Source organism: Microtus pennsylvanicus, chromosome 2 (assembly GCF_037038515.1).
Source record: "Microtus pennsylvanicus isolate mMicPen1 chromosome 2, mMicPen1.hap1, whole genome shotgun sequence".
NCBI lineage: Eukaryota > Metazoa > Chordata > Mammalia > Rodentia > Cricetidae > Microtus > Microtus pennsylvanicus.
In genome coordinates, this window is record NC_134580.1 from 27,991,713 (window position 1) to 28,015,186 (window position 23,474).

General features: G+C 49.0%; 1 protein-coding gene across 12 annotated transcripts; it reads left to right on the forward strand.

Annotated features, from left to right (window-relative positions):
• Nucleotides 1–872: 872 nt before the first annotated feature.
• Prpf40b (pre-mRNA processing factor 40B) lies at nucleotides 873–23,474 on the forward strand. Of its 12 annotated transcripts, none has more exons than XM_075960613.1 (26): nucleotides 873–1,074; nucleotides 8,082–8,162; nucleotides 8,859–9,002; nucleotides 9,294–9,359; nucleotides 9,984–10,011; nucleotides 10,242–10,267; nucleotides 10,549–10,659; nucleotides 10,964–11,084; nucleotides 11,175–11,199; nucleotides 11,416–11,631; nucleotides 11,804–11,930; nucleotides 12,011–12,075; nucleotides 12,530–12,694; nucleotides 12,796–12,904; nucleotides 13,222–13,372; nucleotides 14,543–14,676; nucleotides 15,166–15,280; nucleotides 15,423–15,514; nucleotides 20,973–21,089; nucleotides 21,265–21,402; nucleotides 21,612–21,707; nucleotides 21,832–21,918; nucleotides 22,053–22,230; nucleotides 22,538–22,599; nucleotides 22,689–22,832; nucleotides 22,915–23,474. In XM_075960613.1, exons 1-26 carry the CDS (start codon nucleotides 1,072–1,074, stop codon nucleotides 23,005–23,007), a joined length of 2,694 nt encoding a protein of 897 aa, XP_075816728.1. In that variant the 5' UTR covers nucleotides 873–1,071; the 3' UTR covers nucleotides 23,008–23,474. The 12 variants fall into 12 exon arrangements, with proteins under 12 accessions (XP_075816728.1, XP_075816732.1, XP_075816730.1 ...); XM_075960609.1 differs by having other exon boundaries at nucleotides 941–1,074; nucleotides 21,829–21,930; XM_075960612.1 differs by having other exon boundaries at nucleotides 941–1,074; nucleotides 21,829–21,918; nucleotides 22,915–23,157.

Below are 23,474 nucleotides of genomic sequence, written 5' to 3' on the forward strand. Positions count from 1 at the left end.
TCCACGTGGGTGCGGTGGGCACGTGCCTCCCAATAAGCAAATGAAATAAAAACAAGAAAAAAGATAAGGGAGAGACACTTGAGATTTAAAGTGCACAGATCTTTTATTATTTGAGAGGGCTTCAGGAAAGGCATATCAGAACCCAGGGGAAGGGCTTCTTCCCCCTCCTCAGTCCGCCTTTCCCTCTGATATCTTGCCTGAGGAATTGAAGAAACTTTAACACAGCTACTGATAAGCCGAAGTTGTCTATAGACATAAAGAGGTGTTCGCCTGACTCAGGCTCAGGAAACTGCCACAGTGCTAGGATCGAGGATAGGCGGAAGTGTTACTAGAGGAAACGGGAAAGTTCTTCACCCGGATTTTGAGGGGCAAAAGGTGCGATGCACCAGCCCTGGCTAGCAGTCGTCAGTTTCTAGCCCACGAAATTCACCTTTGCGTTTCCTTATCTGAATAACCGAACTTTCATGTCACATTATAAATATTATGGAGCCCGATTCCAAAAGTAACCTCAGGGTTGAGAGAGAAGGCACGTGTGCACTCCAGGACAGGCCAGTCCAGGGGATTTGTGGGCCGCGTCCAATACACGTGGTTCCTGGAACAGGTGAATAGTTCCTGAATGAATGACATAAAAAGTACAGAAAATAGATATGAAAAAAAACCCCGCTCTGTATGGAGCACAACGGTGCCCTACAGGCGGGCGGAATGACTGCCTCGGTCCAGTCCCGAATCTTCGGGAGGCCTCGGAGGCGCGGGTGGCTCCGCTGGTCTCGGCGATGCTCTGCGCAGAACGCGAGGGCACCCAGAGGCCGGAGCAGGCGTGCCCCGCCCCCGGGGGCGGGCCCAGGACCTGGCACGCGGGGGCGGGGCCTGGCTCTCCGTGCCGGGGGCGGAGCCGGGTCGGGCACACCGGGCCGGTTGGGGGCTCCGCTCCACGGCAAAAGCAACCGGAGCCCCGGCCACGAAGGGGTGCGACCCCCCACGGGCCCCGCCCTCCCGGCTGAGGCCCGGCCAATCAGAGCTGTTCTTACTGGCGAGTGGGCCGAGCCGGCCCAGCTGCTCTGAGGCTCTGGCATGGTAACGTCCCCGCGCGGGGGTGGAGAGGCCCGGGGCTGTCCCACAGCGCCTCCTGCGGCCCGGGCTCGGGCCGGGGAGGCCGGGGGGCCGCCGGGGTACCCGGGACCCTGAGGGAGGGCGAGGGGACCGAGGGATGAGGAAAAGGAGCCCAGGAGGGGGGTGGGGGCGGGGATTTGGGGTAGAAGGGGCGGGGAGGCCATTATGGAGCCTGGCGGGGGTGTGCGGCCGGGGGCTGAGGGGACGGAGAGCTGAGGCTCTGTGAGGAGGGAGGGATGAAGTGAAGGGTGGGTCTGTGGAGAAAGGTCGGGGGAGAAGAGAGGGCGGGAGATGGAAACCAGTTACCTCTCCTGGGCTGTTTGGCGTGCCCTGTGCCCCTCCCCCAGACCCAGGCTTGTTGCTGGAAGCCCTGGGTGCCCCTTAGGACCATAGAGGTCCTACCCATTTTTCTACCCATTCACAAAACCTTGTCTCCTGAGGTGAGGAGGGAGCTTCTGAGGAAAGAGACTCCTGGTTTTCACCTCAGAGCTGGAGTAGCTAAGAAATGGACAAGCAGAGGCCCCTTGGTCCCAGCCCTGGCTCAACCTTCTACAAACTAGTAACTCTGTGTGACCTTGGGCAAGTCACTACCTTTTCTTTGGGCCTCAAATTTCCCATTGACTTTTAAGAAGGAAAATGGGCGAATATGATACATTGGCTCTCCATCAGTTCCAAAAGGGGGCGGGTTTGGAGGAGGAGATTTAAGGTGAACAGATTCTAGGATGCGGGAAGCATGAAGTAGGAGAGGAAACCCTCCGTTGGACTGGAAAAAATTGCTCGGGATTTGCGGGTAGGAGGAAGTTTAAAGCTTGCATGGCCTCATCCTGCTGGGCCTGGGTCTTGGAAATCCTGTTGGAGGAATTGGGAGAGCTTTGTACGTAGAGGAAGTTGAACCCTGACTCAGAACATTCTGTTCTTCCGGCGAGTGAAGAGATGATGGAGATCAGAAGCAACACGAAGTTGTATTCTAGAAAGGTCTCCAGGCTCTTTGGGGGAGCAGAAGAAATGCTAGGGCATACACACCAGAGTAGAGGCTAGGAAGGGGTTGAGGGAGGGGTTGGTCCTGTCTGGGCTCAGCAAGTCAATGGGTGATTAACCGGTGCTTCAGCTGTTGTTTGCATCACTGTGCATTGAAACTGGGCCTTGTGGATGCTGGGCTAGTGCCTCGGTGCTGAGCTACATTCCCAACCCAGTTTCTGAGAAGTGTACCTCCTAGCCTTTATTTTATAACAGTTCCTTGGGTGAGTGAGATTTGAGTCAGACCAGGCCAACCTAGGATCACTTGGCTGTCTGAGAATCTCAGGATTGTGTGAGGATTGGGATGAAAAGAAAACATTGAAGACAAGGCTAAGAAATGTCACCCACGGCCCTATCCTTCCTTCTGGGAGGCGGCTTTATGGGGTCAGACTGCTTGGATTCCAAGCCTTCCTCTACCATTTAATCTCTTAGAACCATAGTCAAGTAATCTGTCAGAACTCGGGATAGCTTCTAAAATGGTTGTGAAAATTAATGAATGTTTGGTGTGCTTCTGGATCATGATAAGCACCCAGTAACCATACCTGTAAGCTGTTATTTCTAGTCTCTTCCCTCTGTTTCTCTATTCTCGTTCTCTTTGTTCTAAGGTAGCCCTTAGGTGAGGGCTGGGATGCTGTCTCAGGATGCTTCCATTGGTCTCCTTGAATATATGATGACCAGACGATGAGGTGTCTCATTTTCATTATGACTCCCCAGTCACTGAACGTGTGTTATATTCCAGGGAAGCCCAACAGGTCTGCTTCCCTTTAGTTTCTTTCCTTTTGTCTTCTTGCACTGTCTACTTCAGAGTTCACTCAGAAGATAAGCAACCCAGAATTGTACTGGTATTGCAGCCCACCGGTGAGAGGAGCAGGTTTTTCAGGGAAGAAACTTGTGGAAGGGAAGGCTCTGACAGTTCCACAGTCCTTTACTTTCCTCCCATTGCTCTGTCTTCCCTGGGTAACTGATTGAATAGGCCAGTGTTTGAATTCTGGTCAGAAGTCTCCATCCCAGTGTGAAGGTGATCACGCACGGTTAGCTTTCTGTCATGTAACTTTTCCCATAAGTATTTCATACCAGCTCCCTTTCCCTAAGCCAAAGCATCTCCACTATTCTACATGCTTCTGACACAGACTGCTCAGGATTTGTACAAACATACGTGCAAACAGTGTTTTAGGTTGTATGCAAAACCCCACCAAAGTTAGGGATGAAACTGTTTCATCAAAGCATTTCAGGTGGAGGGCTCTGTCTAGACAATCGGGAAGTATAAAAAAGAGGAAACAGCCTGGGGAGGTGGCTTAGTAAGTGCTTGTTGTGCTAGCATAAGGACTACAGTCCAGATACCCAGAATCTACAAAAATGCCTACTTCCTGCAATTCTAGCCTTGGAGGGCAGAGATTGGATTACCAGAGCAAGGCAGCTATTGAGGCTGACTGTACCATGAGCTCTGAGTTTGATTAAGAGACTCTGCTTTCCTCAGTGAATGATGTGGAAGATTGATCAAGAATGATTCCCAACATAAGCTTTGGGTATCTGCATGCTCATGTGCCCCCCACGTCTTCAAACATTATGAAATGGAAAAAGAAAGAAAGCTTACTTCCGAAATGTAGGGAACGCCACGCTGGAGTGGAGAGGCGGGTAATTTCAGAACCCAGCAAACATTCAGAGGTGCACACCACTCTGCGAGTAGTGCGCTGTATCCTGAATGGACGAAGAGTGTGTTGGGGGGGAGGTGCAGTAATGCAAAAGTCACACAGTCATCTTGAACAAAACAAGACGGTAATCTAACAGTTCCTATACAGAACACACTAGGAGAGCCCCCGGGGATGGGCCAGAGTGTGGGGTTGGTTATACTGGAAGGCTTTGGATGGTAGTTGAAGGGAAAAAATGTTTTGTTTTTCGAGATTGTTTCTCTGCCTAGCTCTGGCTATCCTGGGACTTCCTCTGGAGATTAGATTGGCCTCAGATTCAGAGATCTACCTACCTTTGCCTCTCAAGTGCTGGGATTAAAGGCATGTGCCATCGTGCCCAATTTACTAATTTTTTATTGTGAGACAGGGTCTCTCTATGTGTCTCTGGTTGTCCTGGAACTCACTATGTAGACCCAGCTAGCCTTGAATTCACAAGAGATTTGACTGCTTTTGTCTCCCAAATTAAAAGCATGGCCACGAGTATCTGTCAGTAAGTTGAGGAATTTTATGGGGTACGTACTAGGCACCGCTGTGCATTCTTAAGATGAGGTTGGAGTCTTGCCGATTTAATCATTGCAGGAAAGGTAGGTATGAAGAATATCAGCTTTCTCTGACAAACATTGCACTTCTAAGAGAGGCAAATCAGATTCAGTTGGGGCTCATCTGAAACCAGCTGTGGGACCTTAGCCATGACTTCCCTTTCTTACATGACAAGAGCGGAGTATTGCTATGTGTAGTGGCTCCTGTGCTGGAGGTGGAGGCAAGAGGATCAGGAGTTTCAGACTAGTCTATGCTACAAGACCAAAACCAAACATTGGCAGATGTCTGTAGTCCTAGCATGAGTTAGAGTGGAATATATAGTGGGTTCCTGGACAGCCTTATAGAATGCTACCCTGTCTCAAGGTTGAGGGGGTGCTTTGGGGGCGATTTTCGGGTCTCTTTCAGCTCTAAATTGTATTTTCTTGATAGTAGGCCTTACCAGTAGCTCTCAGGTTTGGTGGGACTTAACAAGACCAGTCAAGTCAAGAAACAAGTATACATTCTAGCCTATGACTGCTCCCACCTAATTTTTTTTTCTAAAATTTCTGTTACTTATTTTGGATGACTGCACATGTGCTACAGTACATGTGTGGAGGTCAGAGGAAAAGTCGTGGAAGTCAGTTCTCTATTTCCACCATGTGGGTCCTCAGGCCTGAAGGCAAGTACTTTAATCCACTGAGCTGTCTCATCAACTCATTTATTGATTTTTTTTTTTGAGGCAGTCCCAGCAGCCCAGGGCCTGGTCTGCACTATATAGCCCATACCGGCATCAAACTCTGGATCCTCTCTGTGTCCACGTGCTAGGATGACAAAGTCAAGCCACCATGCTGAGTTTACCTCTGCCTTTAAGAGTTTTCACTGTAGTGGAGTTGTACTAAATGTTTTAGTGCATTAAATCTAGCATGTGAGTGTCCATATTTAGAGTGGTGCCACATGAGACAGCACATCTGGAATTACACTAATGCCTGTAAACTTCCAGTGGGTGACTCTTGACAGGAAGGGGTGTGGTGTTGAGCATATAAAGGAGGGCTTGGGCTAGTGCAGTGGGCTTGTGTGGGAAATATGTGTTGGCTGTGAAGTGTATATAGAACCTAGGAGAGGTGGTCTGTGCACAAGTGAAAACCTGAGATGGGAGGAGGCCTGAGTATGTCTGGAGCACAGAAGACGGGTATGGAAGAGGCTGAGGCTGGCAAGGTCATTGGCAGCCTTATAGAGCTGACTGGATAGGGCTTTGCTGTTCACTCTCAGTAAGGAACAACTGGAGAATTCGAAGCTGGTGCTTATGGGCCTGAGGTACATTTTGAAGAGTGTATTGTGGGTACAGTTAAAAAAGTGGATATGAGGAGAACAGTTTGGGAGGCCACATAGATCAGATGGAAAATGTGGGTTGGGGGAAAATGGAAAGGAATGCCTAGATCGAAGAAATCTTTTGGAGGTGAAACCAAGAGAACTTGGGCTGTATTATCGAGGATGCTATAGGAAGTAACTCCCAGGTCTATCTTGGGCAGGGCTGGATAACACAGGGGCCTGATGAGACTCAAAGATGATTACTTGGTAGGTTAAAGCAGGGAGGAAGAGTAGAACACAACATTTGATTTCCTCCCATGGCAACTCGTTTCTGACATTCCATACAGATAAAATTTCCAGAGAACAGGAACAGTGCCCTTAGTCGAAGACAGAGAATGGGGTCAATTGCAGTAGCTTGGCACATAACTACTTAGGACAAGGTCAAAGAGATATTTCTAGAGATGAAGGTTAGAAAGTGTTTTTAACTGTCCAGGCCTCCTCAGAATAAGGGTAACTGAGAAGCAGTTGTGAGGTGGCTCCTGTTCCTCCAAGCTCCCTAGAACTCATGCTGCTTCTCAGCTTCCAACTAGGAAGAAGTGAGAAGTGTATGAGCTGCGTGTGGGCACACCTCTAATCCCTGCATGCAGAGGCAGAGGTAGGAGGATCTCTTGAGTTCTTAAGCTAGTCTGGTCTAGAAAGTGAGTCCCAGGGCAGTAAGGGCTACATAGTGAGACCTTGTCTCAAAAACAAACAAGCAAAACAAACAAACAAAAAATGTGTTTGTCAATGCACTGAGGCCAAAGGAAGACGACAGACATTTTATCCATCCCTCTCTTACTTATTTGCTAGAGATGGCCTCTCACTGAGTTAGGCTAGCAGCCAGCAAGTGCTAATGATCGTCCTGTCTCAGCCCTTCACAGCACGGGGTTACAGCCATTCACAACCTGTGTGCATGTATTCTGGCATCCAAACTCAAGTACTCATGCAGCAAGTGTTCTTACCTACTGAGCCATCTCTCTAGCCCCAAAAGTATTTTTAAAATAAGGTTTATTTTGTGTATTTAAGGGTTTGCTTGCATGCATGTCTGTGCCTGGTACTATTGGAGACCACAAGAAGGTATCAGATGCCTAGGAACTAAAATTATACACAGTTGTGAGCTACCACGTGGGTGCTGGGAACTGAACCCAGGTCCTCTGGAAGAGCAGTCAAGGGTCTTAACTGCTGAACAGTGTCTCTAGCTGCCCCCACCTCCAAATATTTTTGAGCAGGCAATAAAGCCATATAGTTAAATATTTATAAGACACAAAATTGCATACTGTTAAAGGTCTTTTCCCTTCTGTCTTTTGTTTCTCTTATCACCAACATTTAAACATGGTAAAGCTTCACTGCACCTTGTCACTATATCATAAGGTGTTGACATTGATCCATTCTTATTTATGACTAGTGTTCCATTTTATGTTTGCGTACGATGAATCTTTACTGATGGATATTTAAGCTTATTCTCATCTGTGTTTATAAAAATGAAGACTTTGTACATCTATCATTTTATGCATATCTACAATATATATAGAGAATGACATTTTAGAATAGGAAATTTCATAGAAATTTGCTTCATTTGTTTTAAATTCATCCAGTATTTATTGAGTACCTATTATGTGCCAGACCCTGCGGCAGGTACCCGGAATCCAGTCTTCAGCAAGTCATGTGATCCCTGCTTCTGTGGGATGGCATCGCCCTCTAGGAGGACAAACCATGCCCAGGCAGACCTTGTAATAAAATTGTGTACATGAGGAAATTAAGGACGGGGATCAAATAGAGAAGAAATTGGAGAAAACCACTTTAAATAGTGTCATGTATTCAGCTGCAGGGAAGACAGGACCGCTTAGACTGTGCGAGCCTATGTTCACGTTCAGGGTTTGTGAAGGAAGGGTAGCCATCAGAGGTGAGAGGATGGTCTAGTTGGTGTTTGGGAGCAGAAGTGGATGCAGGTGGGTGAGTGAATATGAGTCTGGGTAGGAAGAAGCTGGTTGTAAAGACCCCGGACTGTAAAGGACCAACAGCCTTGGATTGAATCTTCAACCCAGTAAATTGAACAAGGGAAGACATCAACCCCTAACTGGCTTGAGAGAGGTGCAGGAGAATGGATTGATGTCATGGGAAGAGCCAGATGCCTGTAGTAGAGCCTTCTGTGACTCTGCTCTGGCAAAACGGGAACTCCCCAAATAAAGATGACATGAAGGCCTCTGTCAGCTGGCTTTCTGGGCTAGCACAGGAGAGCAGAGTTCTTCAGGGCTCAGGCTCAGAATGGGCGGGATGTGGGGCTTGGAAACTCCTTCCTGAACTTGTGTTTCTCTTTCATCCTCATCCCTCTGCTTTCCTTCTGCAAAAGTCCATCTCTCTGCCCATCCTGGGTCCTATGACTTTTCTCTCCCTCAACAGTCGGTTCCCGATTCTGGTCCCCGGCCCCCAGCAGCGCCTGCCCCCTTCCCACCGGGGCCCCCCATGATGCCACCACCCTTCGTAAGTTTTATGTGTTTCCCTGGGCTTGGCTTTTCCAGCCTGCACCCTCAGCCCCCACCCTACCACTGCTGTGTTGCCAGCAAGAACCTGTACCACACCCTTTGGTATTTGGAAGATGGGTGGTGTTGAGCGCTGGGGTGGGGAGAGCTGCTGCTTAAGCTCTAGTCCATAAAGTACAGGTCTCCCTTTTGCTTTGTCCTGGGGAAAAGAGGGGCGGGACACTGGAGAAATGGAAGGGAAAGATCCCTAGTGGAGTGAGGGCTGGGAAGGCTTCTTTCTCTTTCACTGTTCCTTACCTGTGCTCTTTACAAAGGCCTCTGAGTTTTGGGCTGCAATAGCATTGGTGGTCATGAGTTAGAAAGGGATGGGAGGCAGAAGCCTGGGATCCCGGACTTCTTTTACCTGAAGGTCTCTTGGGGGGAGTACAGACTCCCCAGTCTGGTACTGTTCCCTTGTCCTTTTCCTTGCCCTCCCCAACTTAGGAAGCTGCGTGCTTACCATTGTGCCGGGGAATCCTCTGTTACTTGTCTTCCTCAGTAGTGAAGGGGGAGACAGTGATGCCCTTTACTTCTCAGATGGAAGCCTTGGAGTCACCTCTTGGTCAGGATGAGGGTTGGGGAGTGCCTGACATAGGTGGTCTCTGCCATAATAAGACAGTGTCCTCTGTTCAGTGACTTCTTCTTTCCTCATTTTCAGATGCCCCCTCCAGGGATCCCACCTCCTTTTCCTCCAATGGGGCTGCCCCCTATGAGTCAGAGACCACCAGCCATTCCCCCAATGCCACCTGGCATACTGCCCCCAATGCTTCCACCAATGGGGGCACCACCACCGCTTACACAGGTAATTGTTCTTTCCATGGGGATCTTTAGCTGGGGAAGAGAGGGGAGTAAGCATTGGGCTTTAGAAATTGGAGAGGGAAGGGAGCTTTGGGCCAGATTCATCAATTTGTCTGCTGAATGATTAAAACAGTTCTCAGGCATGGTGACTATCCAAAACCTGGAGATTGCTTGAGAGTGCCCTAGATCAGGGTTGGAGCCACAAAGAGATCTCTCAGGGAACCCTGCTCAGACCAATCGGTCTGCCTAGCCCTTACTTACTAACATTGGCTGCTGCTGGTCTTTATATCTATAGATACCAGGAATGGTACCTCCAATGATGCCAGGGATGCTGATGCCAGCGGTGCCTGTCACTGCAGCGGTAAGCTCTAGGGGCAAGTAGGAAGCAGGCTCTGTCTTGCACTCTGTGGGTCTGACTTGGAGTGCATGGATGTGGACTTCTGTTCTCTCCCTCCTATTGTGTCTGCTCTGGTCCCTCGCAATATTCCTCACATTCAAATCCTCGCCAGCCACATACTCAGCAGTTCTAGTTTCCCACTCGTCGCCAAAGGCAACATGTTCTCTCGTTACCTCTCGGGCCACACCCATTCAGGTACTCCTGCATTCTAGACATGCTAAGAAGGTTTCTTCATATCACTTCCTCTTTGCCTCTGAAAGAGGTAGTGACACCTTCTTGTGCTGTTGCTCAATGTAGTGGGGTGTAGAATGTTGGCATCTGCTGTGAAGAGATGGATCTCAGGAGCTGACTCAACAGAGTACTCTTACTGGTGGAAAACGAAGAAAGGAGCTACCGTGCGACTCCTCCCGTGGGGCCTGAGAGTCACAACCCTGGTGGGGTGGAGGGAACAGGACTGTTAGAAGGCAGAGATCTCTGGGAACAGGACACACAGATACTGGCCTGGCCTGCTTCTCCATCCCCCATGGCCTGGGTCCTGGGGGCCACTGGGCTTGGCCCCAACCCTTCCCCCTCCTCTTTCTTCGGCAGACGGCTCCTGGTGCGGACACCGCCAGCTGTGAGTCTTCTGGGGGCCTGCTCCCCCCAGGCTCGGAGGTTGGGGGGCACAGGGGAGAGGGGACCATGGACTGGAGCCCACGCTGGATCATGCCTGTTGGGATGCCAGGGATTTTGGGATGTTGATGGGATCAGGGGTTATTTATGGGACGGAAGAAGGGAGGAGTAAGTGGGGAGAAGACGGGGGTTTGGAGCAGGCGCTTAGTAGGTTTCCTTTGGCTTCTTTTCTAGCTGCTGTGACTGGGACTGGCCCTCCGGTGAGTGCTTTTAGCTTAGGTCTCTGGGTGGAAAGTGGGAGGCTGACTGGGTGGTGGTGGGGCACCTTTAATCCCAGTATTTGGGCAGGTGGATCTTAGTGAGTTTGAGACCAGCCTAGACAACAAAACAGCCAGGACTGTTACACAGAGAAACCCTGTCTCGAAAAACAAACAAAACAAAACAAAAAAAGGAAAAGCAAGTGGGAGGCTAATGGTTGTCTTCGGGTGAGGAGAGTTTTAGGGAAAGGAGCTTGACCACGATTCTGTGCCCCTCCCCCCAGAGGGCCTTATGGAGTGAACATGTGGCCCCTGATGGGCGCATCTACTACTACAACGCTGATGACAAGCAGTCCGTGTGGGAGAAGCCCAGCGTGCTCAAGTCCAAGGCGGAGGTCCTGAGTGGGGCTTTCTGGCTCTTCCTTTTAGTGTCTCTGACCCTTTCAAGTCCTTGGCCTTCCTTGAGTCTCTGTAACCATACTCATTGTGGTTCCTCTGACCCTAAGATCCCTGACTACCTTCACACACCTTGGAATTCCCTCCCTAGGGTCTTAGGAAGTCCATTTTCCCCCATTCAGGCAAGGCCAGGTGACAACTAAAGACTACTACTGTATCCTCTATTCATTGGGTCCCCTTAGCTCCCTTGACAGGCTGGAGAGCTGCCCAGCAGCTGATGACTTCTGACCCATCCTCTTACAGCTGCTGCTGTCCCAGTGTCCCTGGAAAGAGTATAAATCAGATACAGGGAAGCCGTACTACTACAACAACCAGAGTCAGGAGTCCCGTTGGACCCGGCCCAAGGATCTGGATGACCTGGAGGGTGAGGGGTCCTAGAGGTAGAAGGGGAAGACTGGGCAAGGCTATTTGGAGTCCTTTGCTATTCTGTGACTGTTATCTTTTCCCCTTGCAGCCTTAGTCAAACAAGAGTCTACAGGGTAAGTGACTTGATCATGTATCCTTCCTTCTTGGAGCACTTGCGGGAGGGAGTGAATTCACAGTTATCCTTCCTCAATGGGAGGAGAAATCTTATTTCTTTATGGGGTCAGCTGCTTTAGACTCAATCTTCCCCAAGCTAGAGCAGTTGGCCCACACGGCCTTCCTGTCCTCACTTTGATACACCATCACCCTTTTGGCTTATCGCTTGCCTACAGAAAGCAGCAGGCCCAGCAACTGCAGACCCTACAGCCACAGCCACAGCCACAGCCACCTCAGCCACAACCTGACCCTCCACCTATACCTCCTGGTCCCATCCCGGTGCCTATGGCCCTTCTGGAACCTGAGCCAGGTCGAAGTGAAGATTGTGATGTGTTGGAGGCTGCCCAGCCCCTGGAGCAGGGATTCCTGCAACGGGAGGAGGGCCCCAGCAGGTGAGAACTGCTCCTATGCATTGCAGAGACTTGGGGGGCGTGGTGGGGGGCATGTGAAGAGCTGAGCACGACCCCTGAAGGGCTCCCTGGGGAGTAATCATTGCTGAAAGTGAAGGGCACTGAAAACTATAAGGATTGTGGGTCTTGTGCCTGAGTCCCTTCTTCTCTCCAGTTCTACTGGACAACATCGGCTACTACAGGAAGAAGAAGAAGCTAGGCCAGAACCAGAGAGACCTGGCCTCAGTTGGAGCAATCGGGAGAAAGCAAAGCAGGCCTTCAAAGAGCTGCTAAGGGACAAGGTGCTTGGTGTGGGCTTCCAGGGAAGGCCTGGGGGGTATGGAGGTGGGCAGGCTCTAACACCTATGCATCTCTCATCCAGGCTGTCCCTTCCAATGCTTCATGGGAACAGGCCATGAAGATGGTAGTCACTGATCCCCGTTACAGGTAGGCTTGAGCAGGAGGGAATAGTCCTTGCTTGTGAAAGCAGCTGGGCCGGGAACTCCCTGAGATGTTCAACTCGACACTCAGGTCCAAGTGGCTAGGGTGGGGTGCAAGAGAAGGAGAACTAGAGTAGCTCCAGAATGAGAAGAGGAGAGGTACAGCCATGCGATACTTAGTAAATGATTATTGGCTTAAACTGAACTATAGGGAATAGGGGCTCTAACTAGACGGGTGTCTGATGGTGACTTGAGAATACCTAAGCGAAAGGGCTTAGTATTTCTTCCCCTCACTACCTACTCACCCTTACCCATATTCTGGATGCCTGTATACTAAGTCCACACATGGCTTCCAACTTGGTGTTGTGGAGGCCTTCCCCCGTGTCCTGAGACCCTGCTTCATGGGTTATGCAGGCTAATTCAAGCTGTGTCCTTCCCTGTCCTCACCTTGTCCACTCTAGTGCCTTGCCCAAATTGAGTGAGAAGAAGCAGGCATTTAATGCTTACAAGGCACAGCGGGAGAAGGAGGAGAAAGAGGAGGCCAGGCTGAGGGCCAAGGAGGCCAAACAGACCTTGCAGCATTTCCTGGAGCAGCATGAACGCATGACCTCCACCACCCGCTACCGGTCAGAGAACTGTATTAGGCGGGGCTGGGGCTCTGGAACACTAAGAACACACAGGTCCAGGGTTCTGTTTTCTGCCTACTCATAACCCATGTGCTCCACAGGCGGGCAGAACAGACCTTTGGGGACTTGGAGGTCTGGGCTGTGGTCCCTGAGAGGGATCGAAAAGAGGTTTACGATGATGTCCTCTTCTTCCTGGCTAAGAAGGAGAAGGTAATGGTTATAATCACTGGCTGGATTCTCCTAGCCCTCAATTTCCTGTAGATCATGGGTGTTCACTTCTCCACACAGCCAGTGTCCCTTCTGAATTGGAAGCTGGTGTGGGGACTTTTCCCTTCCTTATTTCTGCACTGGGCCAATAGCCCTGGATAGGGGAGGGCAAGGAGGACACTGATCTATGACTTGGAATTCCTCCCCTTTTCTGGGACACTAAAGTCCCGAGTCTGGCCCTCCTAAGGTTTTCTAGCTACCTCCTTTTCTTAGATCCTCCTTTGCCAGCCCTGCCTCACTTTCATCCTGTGGCTTTCCAGGAACAAGCCAAGCAGCTTCGGCGTCGAAATATCCAGGCCTTGAAGAGCATCCTGGATGGGATGAGTAGTGTCAACTTCCAAACCACATGGTCCCAGGCCCAGCAGTACCTCATGGACAACCCCAGCTTTGCTCAGGACCAGCAGCTGCAGAGTAAGCCTGGCTCTCTGCCCTTTCTCCACTGATTTGAGACCTTAGAGCCTGCCCTGCCTGTCCTGGAAACCCTCCCTCTGTCATTGCTTCTCCTGGACTCTGGGGTCCAGATGTTTCAGATTGCCTCTCTGGTTTGCTGCTGTATCTGTCTGTGTGGTGCTAGGGATGGTACCCTGGCCCTTACATATATTTTACATCAGCCTTTTTTTTTTTTAAAAAAAAAAAACATGTTTTTATTTAGTGGCACTGAGAATTGAACCTAGGTCGTCAGTTAGGCAAATGCTGCACTGCTGAGTTCCACCCTCAGCCATAGGGTTCATTGTTTACCTAAACATGTGTGTCTTGGAAAGAAATATGAAATACTTGGAGATGATGGTATCTATAGCTCAAATGAAGATGGTTCTAAACTGTCTTAGGATTGTGGGTCTTAACTGTAGTAAGGAATTGCTGGCTTGTGGTTATTGACAGAATAATTCACCTTTTTTTTTTTAAAAAAACTGTTTTACTGTATTTCCCAGTACATATCCTTCCTGTCTGTCTGTTTGCCTGCCTGCCTGCCTGCCTGCCTATCTATCTATCTATCTATCTATCTATCTATCTATCTATCTATCTATCTATCTATCATCTATCTATCTAGATGTCTAGATACACACACACACACACACACACACACACACACACACACACACACAAATATTCTGTCTGTATGCCTGCAGGCCAGAAGAGGGCACCAGACCTCATTACAGATGATTGTGAGCCACCATGTGGTTGCTGGGAATTGAACTCAGGACCTTTGGAAGAGCAGGCAATGTTCTTAACCTCTGAGCCATCTCTCCAGCCCCAATAATTCACCTTTTAAAGCTGCATCAAAGCCTGACTGACTTCCAGTTCCCTAAGATGTGATGCCTCAGATTCTAAGATAAACTAGATTTAGATGGTAGTTTGTACAAGCTGAATTCATCAGTTGAGTACTTGCTGATTTTTTCCAGTGCAATTAATAAATACTTCTCCCCAAGAACCACCATTAGTGACTGCTCCCATATAGCTGTACTTCACTTTTCTCCCCCCCCCTTGAGAGCACCTAGCACCCACAGGGGAAGACTTGAGAAATGGGGTCTGCAGGGCTCTCCCACTTGTACGGTGCCTGCTGAGCTTCTTCCCTGCATTTAGACATGGACAAAGAAGATGCACTCATCTGCTTTGAGGAGCACATCCGAGCTTTGGAGAGAGAAGAGGAGGAAGAGCGGGAACGTGCCCGGCTTCGGGAGCGGCGCCAGCAACGGAAGAACCGGGAGGCCTTTCAGGTATCTTCCTGTTCTTGGGGTCAGAGCTTGGCTCAGTTCTGCTCTAGACCACAGCCTCTCTGTAGTGCCTCTCAGTGAGGTTGTCTATTGACTGGCCCCTTTCACGTTCCAGAAGACCACTGTGCAGGAGTGCCCCTCCAGGGGCACTGTTGGTACCACCCTCAGACGTGGGTGCCAGCTAGACCAAGTGTCTTTCCCTTTGGATGGAGTCAGACAGTTTGTTCTCAGCTTGGAAGCAGTAGTAGTGGGTTGACTAAGCTGGTCATAGTAGGAAATTGAAGCCAAGTTAGAAAATTGTGCTGCCTGCAGGTTTCTGCTTTACTGCCTCTAGACTGGCTTATTTATTCTGTTTGTATATTCATGTTTCCTCCTTTTGTAGTGCCTCTGCCTGTGCCTCTGAGTCTCTGCCATTCCCTTTCCTCCTCCCTAGTCCCTGGCCATGCTTCCCTCCCTATCTCATTCTCCTATCATTGGCCTTTCCCTGTTCAGACCTTCCTGGACGAGTTGCATGAAACAGGGCAGCTGCATTCCATGTCCACCTGGATGGAGTTGTACCCAGCAGTCAGCACTGATGTCCGCTTTGCCAACATGCTGGGCCAGCCGGGTAAGGCAGCCAGGCTTTCCTTGTCTGGTCTGGCTCCCTACCTGCCAACCTCTCTGCACCCCACTCCCTGGCTTGTCCTTGACCCCACCCTGGGCCTTGGGAAGCTGCCGCCCGCCAGGCCCCCATCTCTCCCTTTCTGCAGGCTCTACTCCTCTGGACTTATTCAAGTTCTATGTGGAGGAGTTGAAGGCTCGATTCCACGATGAAAAGAAGATCATAAAGGACATTCTTAAGGTAAGAGAGCCTGGTGTGATGGATGGACAGAGAGACAGAGTGTGTGTGTGTAAGCCACACTCTAGACCAGGATCCCTAATTCAGATTTTTCAGGAACAGGGCATCTTTCCCTGGGGATACAAATAGACACATTTTTCTAGCCAGATGTAGCGATGCATATCAGTATTCCCAGCACTTGGGAAGCTAAGGCAGGAGGACTGCCACAAGTTCAAAACCAGTCTGAGCAATAAAGGGAGTGCCAGCCATGTTGATACCCTGTGCCAGAAAAATAAAAATCAAAGCAACAAATCATTTTCTGCTCCTAGAAGCTCATGACCTAAAACAAATTTAAGAAATATTAGCCAGGGACAAGTGTTACTACAGAGACAGAAATCAGAAGAGTTGAGAGTGATCCAGTGACCTCACCTTCAGGAATGAGTAGGTGGAAGAGGCAGAATGATGTAAGCATAGGGGTGCTACAGGAGCAAAGGCAAGTGAGTGGGAAGGGCGTAGTAGGCCTGAGAAGCAAGCACAGCTAATTGTAAACTCTTACCCCCACAGCTATGTCCCTCCCAGCCTGTAGGGTGTTTTGAAGAATTTGGTATTGCTAATATTTTAAAATCAGATTTCACAAAAATATGTTTTGTTTTGGTTTTTGAGACAAGGTCTTACGTGTCCCAGGCTGGCCTTGAACTCCTGGTCCTTCTCCTTTCACTTCCCAGTGCTGGGATTATAGGTGTGCACCACTATGCCTGGCTTCATGTAAAGATCTGGATCTTCAGAGTCTCTTGCCAGTTTGGATGATCTGTCAGCACTGGGCTCGTTCTGCAAGGCATGCCATGGACACTGGCTGAGATGCCACTGCCCTCTTAGAAAGAGGGAGAGGGTGAGGCGTTCTTTCCCTCACTTCTCTTTACTGCCTTCTTAGCACTGGCAAGATCAGCTGCTGTCCACTAGCCCATGTGCCCTGTCATTTTCTTTACTGGAGAAATAGTTGTCTGTGTCTCTACAAGTTACGGATGTGAGTTAGTGAGTGAAGGGAGCTTTGTGCTCCAAAAGGAAAAGTGTGTTTCTTTATGGAAGTAGGTGGTATTCTAATATGTAATTCTATTGGTATTCTAAAAGAAAACACTATCTGGGGCTGGAGAGATGGCTCAGTGGTTAAGAGCACTGACTGTTCTTCCAGAGGTCCTGAGTTCAAGTCCCAGCAACCACATGGTGTCTCACAGCCATCTATAATGAGATCTGGCGCCCTCTTCTGGTGTGTAGGTGTCCATGGAAGGAATGCTGTATACATAATAAATAAATCGACCTTTCTTAAAAAAAAAACACTATCCTAATTTTCTAATAAATACTGTATGTATTTGAAGATATTGTCCAATACAATGACTAGCAGCAGGACTTGGGGTCAGAGTCCAGATGAAGCCCTTACATGTTGTGTGAACTTTTCTAAGCATCAGTTTCCTTGTCTCAAAAATGGCAAGTATTCTACCAAGGGACACCCAGTTACCGAAAACAGTGACTTGATGTCCAAGTTGAGAGGGACATGAGGTACTGTTAGGTAGATCACCTTATAAAGCCATGCATGTTGATTGTAATGCAGTCACCTGTTTAATATGGACTTAATAAACCAAGTGTTCATGCTTTTAGCCCCAGTGGAGGTTGAGAAAGGAAGATGTTGAGTCAGCCTGGGTTACACAATGGGTCCTATCTCTGAAGACCTGAAAAAACCCTAAGAGTTATGTCTCAAAATTACTTTCAATCTGTGAGTTCGAGACCACCCTGGTCTACAAGAGCTAGTTCCAGGACAGGCTCCAAAACCACAGAGAAACCCTGTCTCGAAAAAGCAAAAACAAAACAAAACAAAAACAAAAAAAAATTACTTTCAAGTGAGATGCATCTTGTTGTCCTGGGATTGTCTCTATTTCTCTGGAACCACATGCTCACTAGAGCTTTGCAAAGGGCTTTGGGTGCTAAAATAAGATGCTTAGATTTTTATATTGTAAATGATAGCTCATATGGTTGTGGAGAAATACTACCCAGTTTGTCTGTATCCTTAGGGGAAGTGGTAGTGAAAAGGTAGAAGTTTAGCTCCTCAAGCCTCAAGATCTTAAAAGTGATGACAGGTACTTGAGCTACATATTTTAGCTCACTCTTGTCCCTGGACTTGATCCCAGTACTGTCCTGTTATCAGTACTTTTTGATACAAAGGTTGGAGAACCATATGATGCCAGAGACTGTGTTAGCGGGAAGGAAGAGGGTGGGGAGGATTACTAGTCAGGCAGCTCTTGCAGAGATGAGACAAGATGCCATAGATTCCTTGTAAACATGTGCTGAGGCCCAGCCTGAAGGTGGATCTTCCCTTATTTTCTAATAGAAAAGCTTATATCTCTTGTGCATTGAGGTGCTGTTGAAGATTTTTATTAAAAAATTTGTTAATAAAAGTTGGGCTGGGCATGGTGGCAGATAATTTTAATTCCAGCACTTGGAAGGCAAATAGGTAATCTCTGAGTTCTAGGCCAGCTTGTTCTAGAGTGAGTTCTAGGCCAGCCAGGGCTGCACATAGAGAAACCCAGTCTTGGAAAACATAAGTGAGGCTGGGCTGGTGAAATGCTTTAGTGGGTAAAGAGGATTGGAGGATTGCCACCAAGCCTCATGGCCAATTTCACATATGCCATGGCACATGAGTGTCCGCATATACACATGGAAAATATTTTAAAAATGTTAAAGGTGACTTTTTTATGTCCCTCTGACCTCAGTATTGATCAAAGGGTTATCAAGGTCACCAAGAACAATTTAGAGATTGCCAAGGACTGGCTTAAAAGTGTTTTCAAGTCTGATGAGAACTCTGACATTCATAAATAAACAAATAGGTAGGTAAGTAGATAAGTAGTTAGATAGGAAAATGGGAATATTTAAACTCAGTGGGATAGAACCACTATAGTAGACGTGCCAGATTATTTTGTGAAGTTAAGGGAAAGGTGCAGGGCAGGCAGTGAATGGCAGCACTGTTTTAAATATTAAGGATTTTAAGCAGTGATAGTTAAGCAGAAAGAACTGTCTGTAGGGTGGATCTCTGTGAGTTCAAGGCCAGCCTAGTCTACAGAGTTTCAGGACAGCCAGGACTACATAGAGAAACCCTATATGGAAAGCAAACAAAACAAAACAAATGGGCTTCAGAAGACAAGCATTCCTGAAGTAACTTTTAAAAGCAACCTGGGCAGCAAGAATAAAGCATATAAATGTCTTATACAGGGTAATCTTGTAAATTATAAATACCTATCTTCATTAAATAGTTAACATTGGGCCAAAGTAACTGGTATAATGGCCTGCTGGGCTCTGTCTACACCATCTGAGAAAGTGGTGTGGTGATTTTGGACAGTTCCAATTTCTATTCCTTCTTTTGGGCTCCCAGTTTAGGAGGCCAGGTGACCTTAGGAGTTCCTGTGGCCACCCACAGTCACATGGACTGCAGGAGCACCTCTCATCGCCTAGGACAATGTAGGGCCCTGAACTTGGAGCAGATAGAAGACTGGAGATCTGGGCTAGAAGATGAACGATGAGTATGGGAATTGTGCATTAGAATAGCAGTCTGGTATAGGACTTAAAGTCAGCAGATGAGGGGTGAAACTGCCAGGGAGAATGTAGATCAGGTTAGTTAAAAAAAAAAAAAAAAGCCAGGCGGTAGTGGCACATGCCTTTAATCCTAGTTCTTGGGAGACCGGTGAATCTTTCTGTGAGTTCAAGGCCATCCTGGTATACAGTGTGAGTTACAGGACAGCCAGGGCTACACAGAGAAACCCTGTCTCAAAAAACAAAAACAGAAATGAATAATAATGAAAATAAGGGCAATTCTTAGGAGGGAAGTGACAAGAAAGGTCAGGATACAGGAATCCTGGAGAGGAGAGTACTGCATAATTTCATAGGAAAGTAACTTCTGGTTGTTTATGGGCTGAAACCTCCACAAGTTTAGTGCTTCTGAGCCTCGGTTTCATCCTCTGTAAAGTGGGGATAATCTATATACCACAATGTAAATTTTCAAAAAACATTCATCAGGTGTCTTGCTTGTAACAGGCTCCTTTTTTTTTTTTTTTTTTTTTTTTTTGGTTTTTCGAGACAGGGTTTCTCTGTGGTTTTGGAGCCTGTCCTGGAACTAGCTCTTGTAGACCAGGCTGGCCTCGAACTCACAGAGATCCGCCTGCCTCTGCCTCCCAAGTGCTGGGATTAAAGGCGTGCGCCACCACGGCCCGGCTGTAACAGGCTCTTGATAAATGCTTATTCCTTTTTCCTATGCTGTGTCCAAGGAATTGAATGTCAGGAAAAGGAACAGCTAGTTTGAGAAGCTAAATTCAGGATGGAGGGCTATTCTAAGTAAAGGGTGTAGTCAAGCCTTCCCTAAGGAAGAAGGTGCCAGAGGTGATGCTCGCTACACAAGCACCGGGACTTGAGTTTGAACTCTCACCACCCACATAAAGACTGTGTATGTTTGTAGCCCCATCACTGCAGCAGGGAGACATGATCCTAGCCTGATAGTTTAGCCAAAATGGAGAGCTTCCGTTCCAGTGAGACCACAGTCTCAAGGGAGGTAGACTGAGTTGTACACCCACAGTTCTCTGGTTGTGTCCTCACTCGCACAGAAAGGATGTCTTTGGAAGGGCTAGAGCCTTGACTGAGAAAGGACTTCTGGGGAAAACAAGAGTATATTCCTGATATCAGCAAGCAGGAAGACTGGAGGAAGCCAGCTGTGTGGAAGGACAGTATTCCATTTACTTCTCACATCAGCTTGGCCATGTGAGATTACTCTCCTTCACCTCAACTTCACTGAGACATGGAGGCTTTTGGATGAGAAATATAGAGCCTGACCATGTGCCTAAGACAATGGACATGTTTTTTAATACTGCTGGAGAGTTACACACTCTGTGGCTAACATCTCTTCCAGGAACTCTGCAATCAGGGTGGGTACAGTGCTTGAAGCACAGATTTGGGAATTAGACCTGAGATACAACAGATCAAGTGCTTCCATTCTGTCAGCGTAAAATTAGAGACCTACTTAACAAAGAGAGCAGGAAGGGTAAAGGAGAAAAGTGTCAAGCACTCCGCAGAAAACCTATTACAAAGCACTCAGTACAAGAGGCAGAGGGTGTAGCCCAGATGTTAAGAATGCATGGCTGCTTCCATGAGCAGCAGGAAGGCCCAGCTGTGGCCAGAGGAACAAAGACGTAATTGTGAAAAACTCAGTCATCAATCAAGACTGTGAAGAAACTTCCTGACTTTCTTGGCTCCATATGAACCCACACAGGTTGGAAGGGGGGGGTCCTGTGAGGTGAAGACTTAGCATGGTTTCTAAGGTGTGTCACAAATCTTGTGGGTACTCTGTAAGGGCAGAGGCTTGAACGTCTTGCAGCCTGATCCTTTGTCCTATTGGCCTTGGGTCTGGGCCCGTGGTGCCTCTGGCCTTCACGCACTGCTGTGCCCACAGGACCGGGGCTTCTGTGTGGAGGTGAACACAGCCTTTGAGGACTTCGCCCACGTCATAAGCTTTGACAAGAGGGCTGCTGCGCTGGACGCAGGCAACATCAAGCTGACCTTCAATAGTGTGAGGGGATGGGCAGGGCTGGGTGGTTCTCTCAATTATCCCAGTGTCTTGTTCCTTCTCACTACCCTGCTATTTATCTTGGGTTTGGGGAATGATGGCAGGAGTCCAGACCCCACCTTTCTACCTCTTTAAAGTATGTCTGACCCTGTTCTCTTTCCCCTTTCCTTTCCCTCAGCTGCTGGAGAAAGCAGAGGCACGGGAGAGGGAACGGGAGAAGGAGGAGGCACGAAGGATGCGGCGCAGAGAAGCTGCCTTTCGAAGCATGCTGAGGCAGGCCGTGCCTGCTCTGGAGCTGGGCACTGCCTGGGAAGAGGTCAGGAGCACAGCCTGGCCCCACTCACCCTCAAGTCTGAGGGCAGCGGAGCTTCTCCATCACTGAGGGCCCACCCCAGTCACAGCACAAGCCCTGGGCCAGCTCCAGTTCCCTTCCTTCCTCTGCCCTAGCCCTGCCCAGTGCTCGTGGCGTGTCCAAGCTGGGCCAGGCAGGGCCTGGTCTGATCAGCAGTGCTCTCCCCGTTCAAGGTCCGTGAGCGCTTTGTGTGCGACTCAGCCTTTGAGCAGATCACCCTGGAGTCGGAGCGGATCCGGCTCTTCCGAGAGTTCCTGCAGGTGCTGGAGGTAAGGCACTTGGCCACCCTGATCTGTGTACCTGCCCAGCCAAGGAAGGGTACTGAGGGTATCCTAGAAAAGGGCTCGCTGAGACAGGAAGGCAGGTTCTTACCTCTCCCTCTGCCTCTAGCAGACTGAATGCCAGCACCTCCACACCAAAGGCCGAAAGCATGGCAGGAAGGGCAGGAAACACCATCGCAAGCGTTCTCACTCACCCTCAGTGAGTTGGCAGGTAGAGGGATGTGGGGGAGACTAGACCGTTTCCTTACTTGGCTCTGGACTATGTCCCCAGCTCCTAGGTGAGGGCTTCTGGAGGACAGAACTCTAGGATGACTATGTCTTTTATCTGCTCAGGGTTCTGAGTCAGATGAAGAGGAGCTGCCCCCACCATCCCTCCGGCCTTCTAAGCGGAGGCGGCGGAACCCCTCAGAGTCTGGCTCTGAGCCCTCATCCTCACTTGACTCAGTAGAAAGTGGGGGTGCTACCCTTGGAGGACCAGGGTCCCCATCGTCCCACCTTCTTCTTGGGTCAGGTAAGCAGTTTCTAGTAGCCTGGGAGCTAGGGGACTGTTGTCCTGACTAGAGGCAGAGCAGGTCCCAGACCCTTTGTAGACGAGGATGGGAGAGCCTGGCTGTGGAGCCACATCTCTCATCCCTGCCCAGGCAAGGAGCTGGGTGGAGGAAAGGAAGCCAGATTCAGTCTTCCTCAGACCAGGAGCCAGCATCTACAAACAATGTACAGGAAAGATCATGATCTTCTCTCTCCTCCAGTGGGACTTAGTATTATTATAAGTAATAATATATGTTATTTTTATTTATATTTTTATAATAAATCTATAGATCATGGTCTTCGGAAAGCCAAGAAACCAAAAAAGAAAACTAAGAAGAGAAGACACAAGTCGGTGAGTAGCTCTCCTGAGATCCTGGAGTCTGTGTTACCTGCCTTCCAGCATGCTGCTCAGTTGCTCAGATGGACTCTGAACTCTTACAGAACAGCCCTGAGAGTGAGACAGACCCTGAAGAGAAAGCTGGCAAGGAGAGTGAAGACAGAGAACAAGAACAGGACAAGGACAGGGAACTCCGGCAGGCAGAGCTCCCCAATCGCTCCCCAGGCTTTGGAATCAAGAAGGAGAAGGTGAATGGAAGGACCTGGCTTTGGCCCCAGCCTATGACACACTGTACAGGGGCCTCAGGTAAGCCACATCTTTGCTCAACAGACAGGCTGGGATACATCAGAAAGCGAGCTGAGTGAGGGGGAGCTGGAGAGGCAAAGGCGGACACTCCTACAGCAGCTGGATGACCACCAATGACCCCACGAGCTCTTTCTGCCTTGGGACTTCATGAGGCAGTGGCTCCAGGGCCGTCCTCACCATCTGCCTCAGACTCCGTCTGTCTGGTCTGTGTCCACTTTCCCTAAATAACCCACCCCAACACACTACGGTTAGCACCTCTCAAGGTTGCTCTTGGTGTTCAAGGGTCCCCTAGTTCTCAGAAACTAGTGCAGTCCTTGCCCTTAGCCCCAGACCAGAGATGGGCAGTCCATACCACACAGGGTGGGTGATGCCAGTAGATAAAGTGTGAGAAGGGGTTTCCAGGAAAGAGACAGGCTGGTGGACACAGCCTGGGTGGCAGAGGGCAGGGTCCTCACCCTCTAGCATCAGTGCCTGCTCTTGCCTGACCTGGCCCTGGGGCTCCACCATTGCTTCCTCTACCCCTGGGACCTGTATGTGTTCTGTTTTTGTTTTTTAAATAATATTTATAACATGATCTACAACTA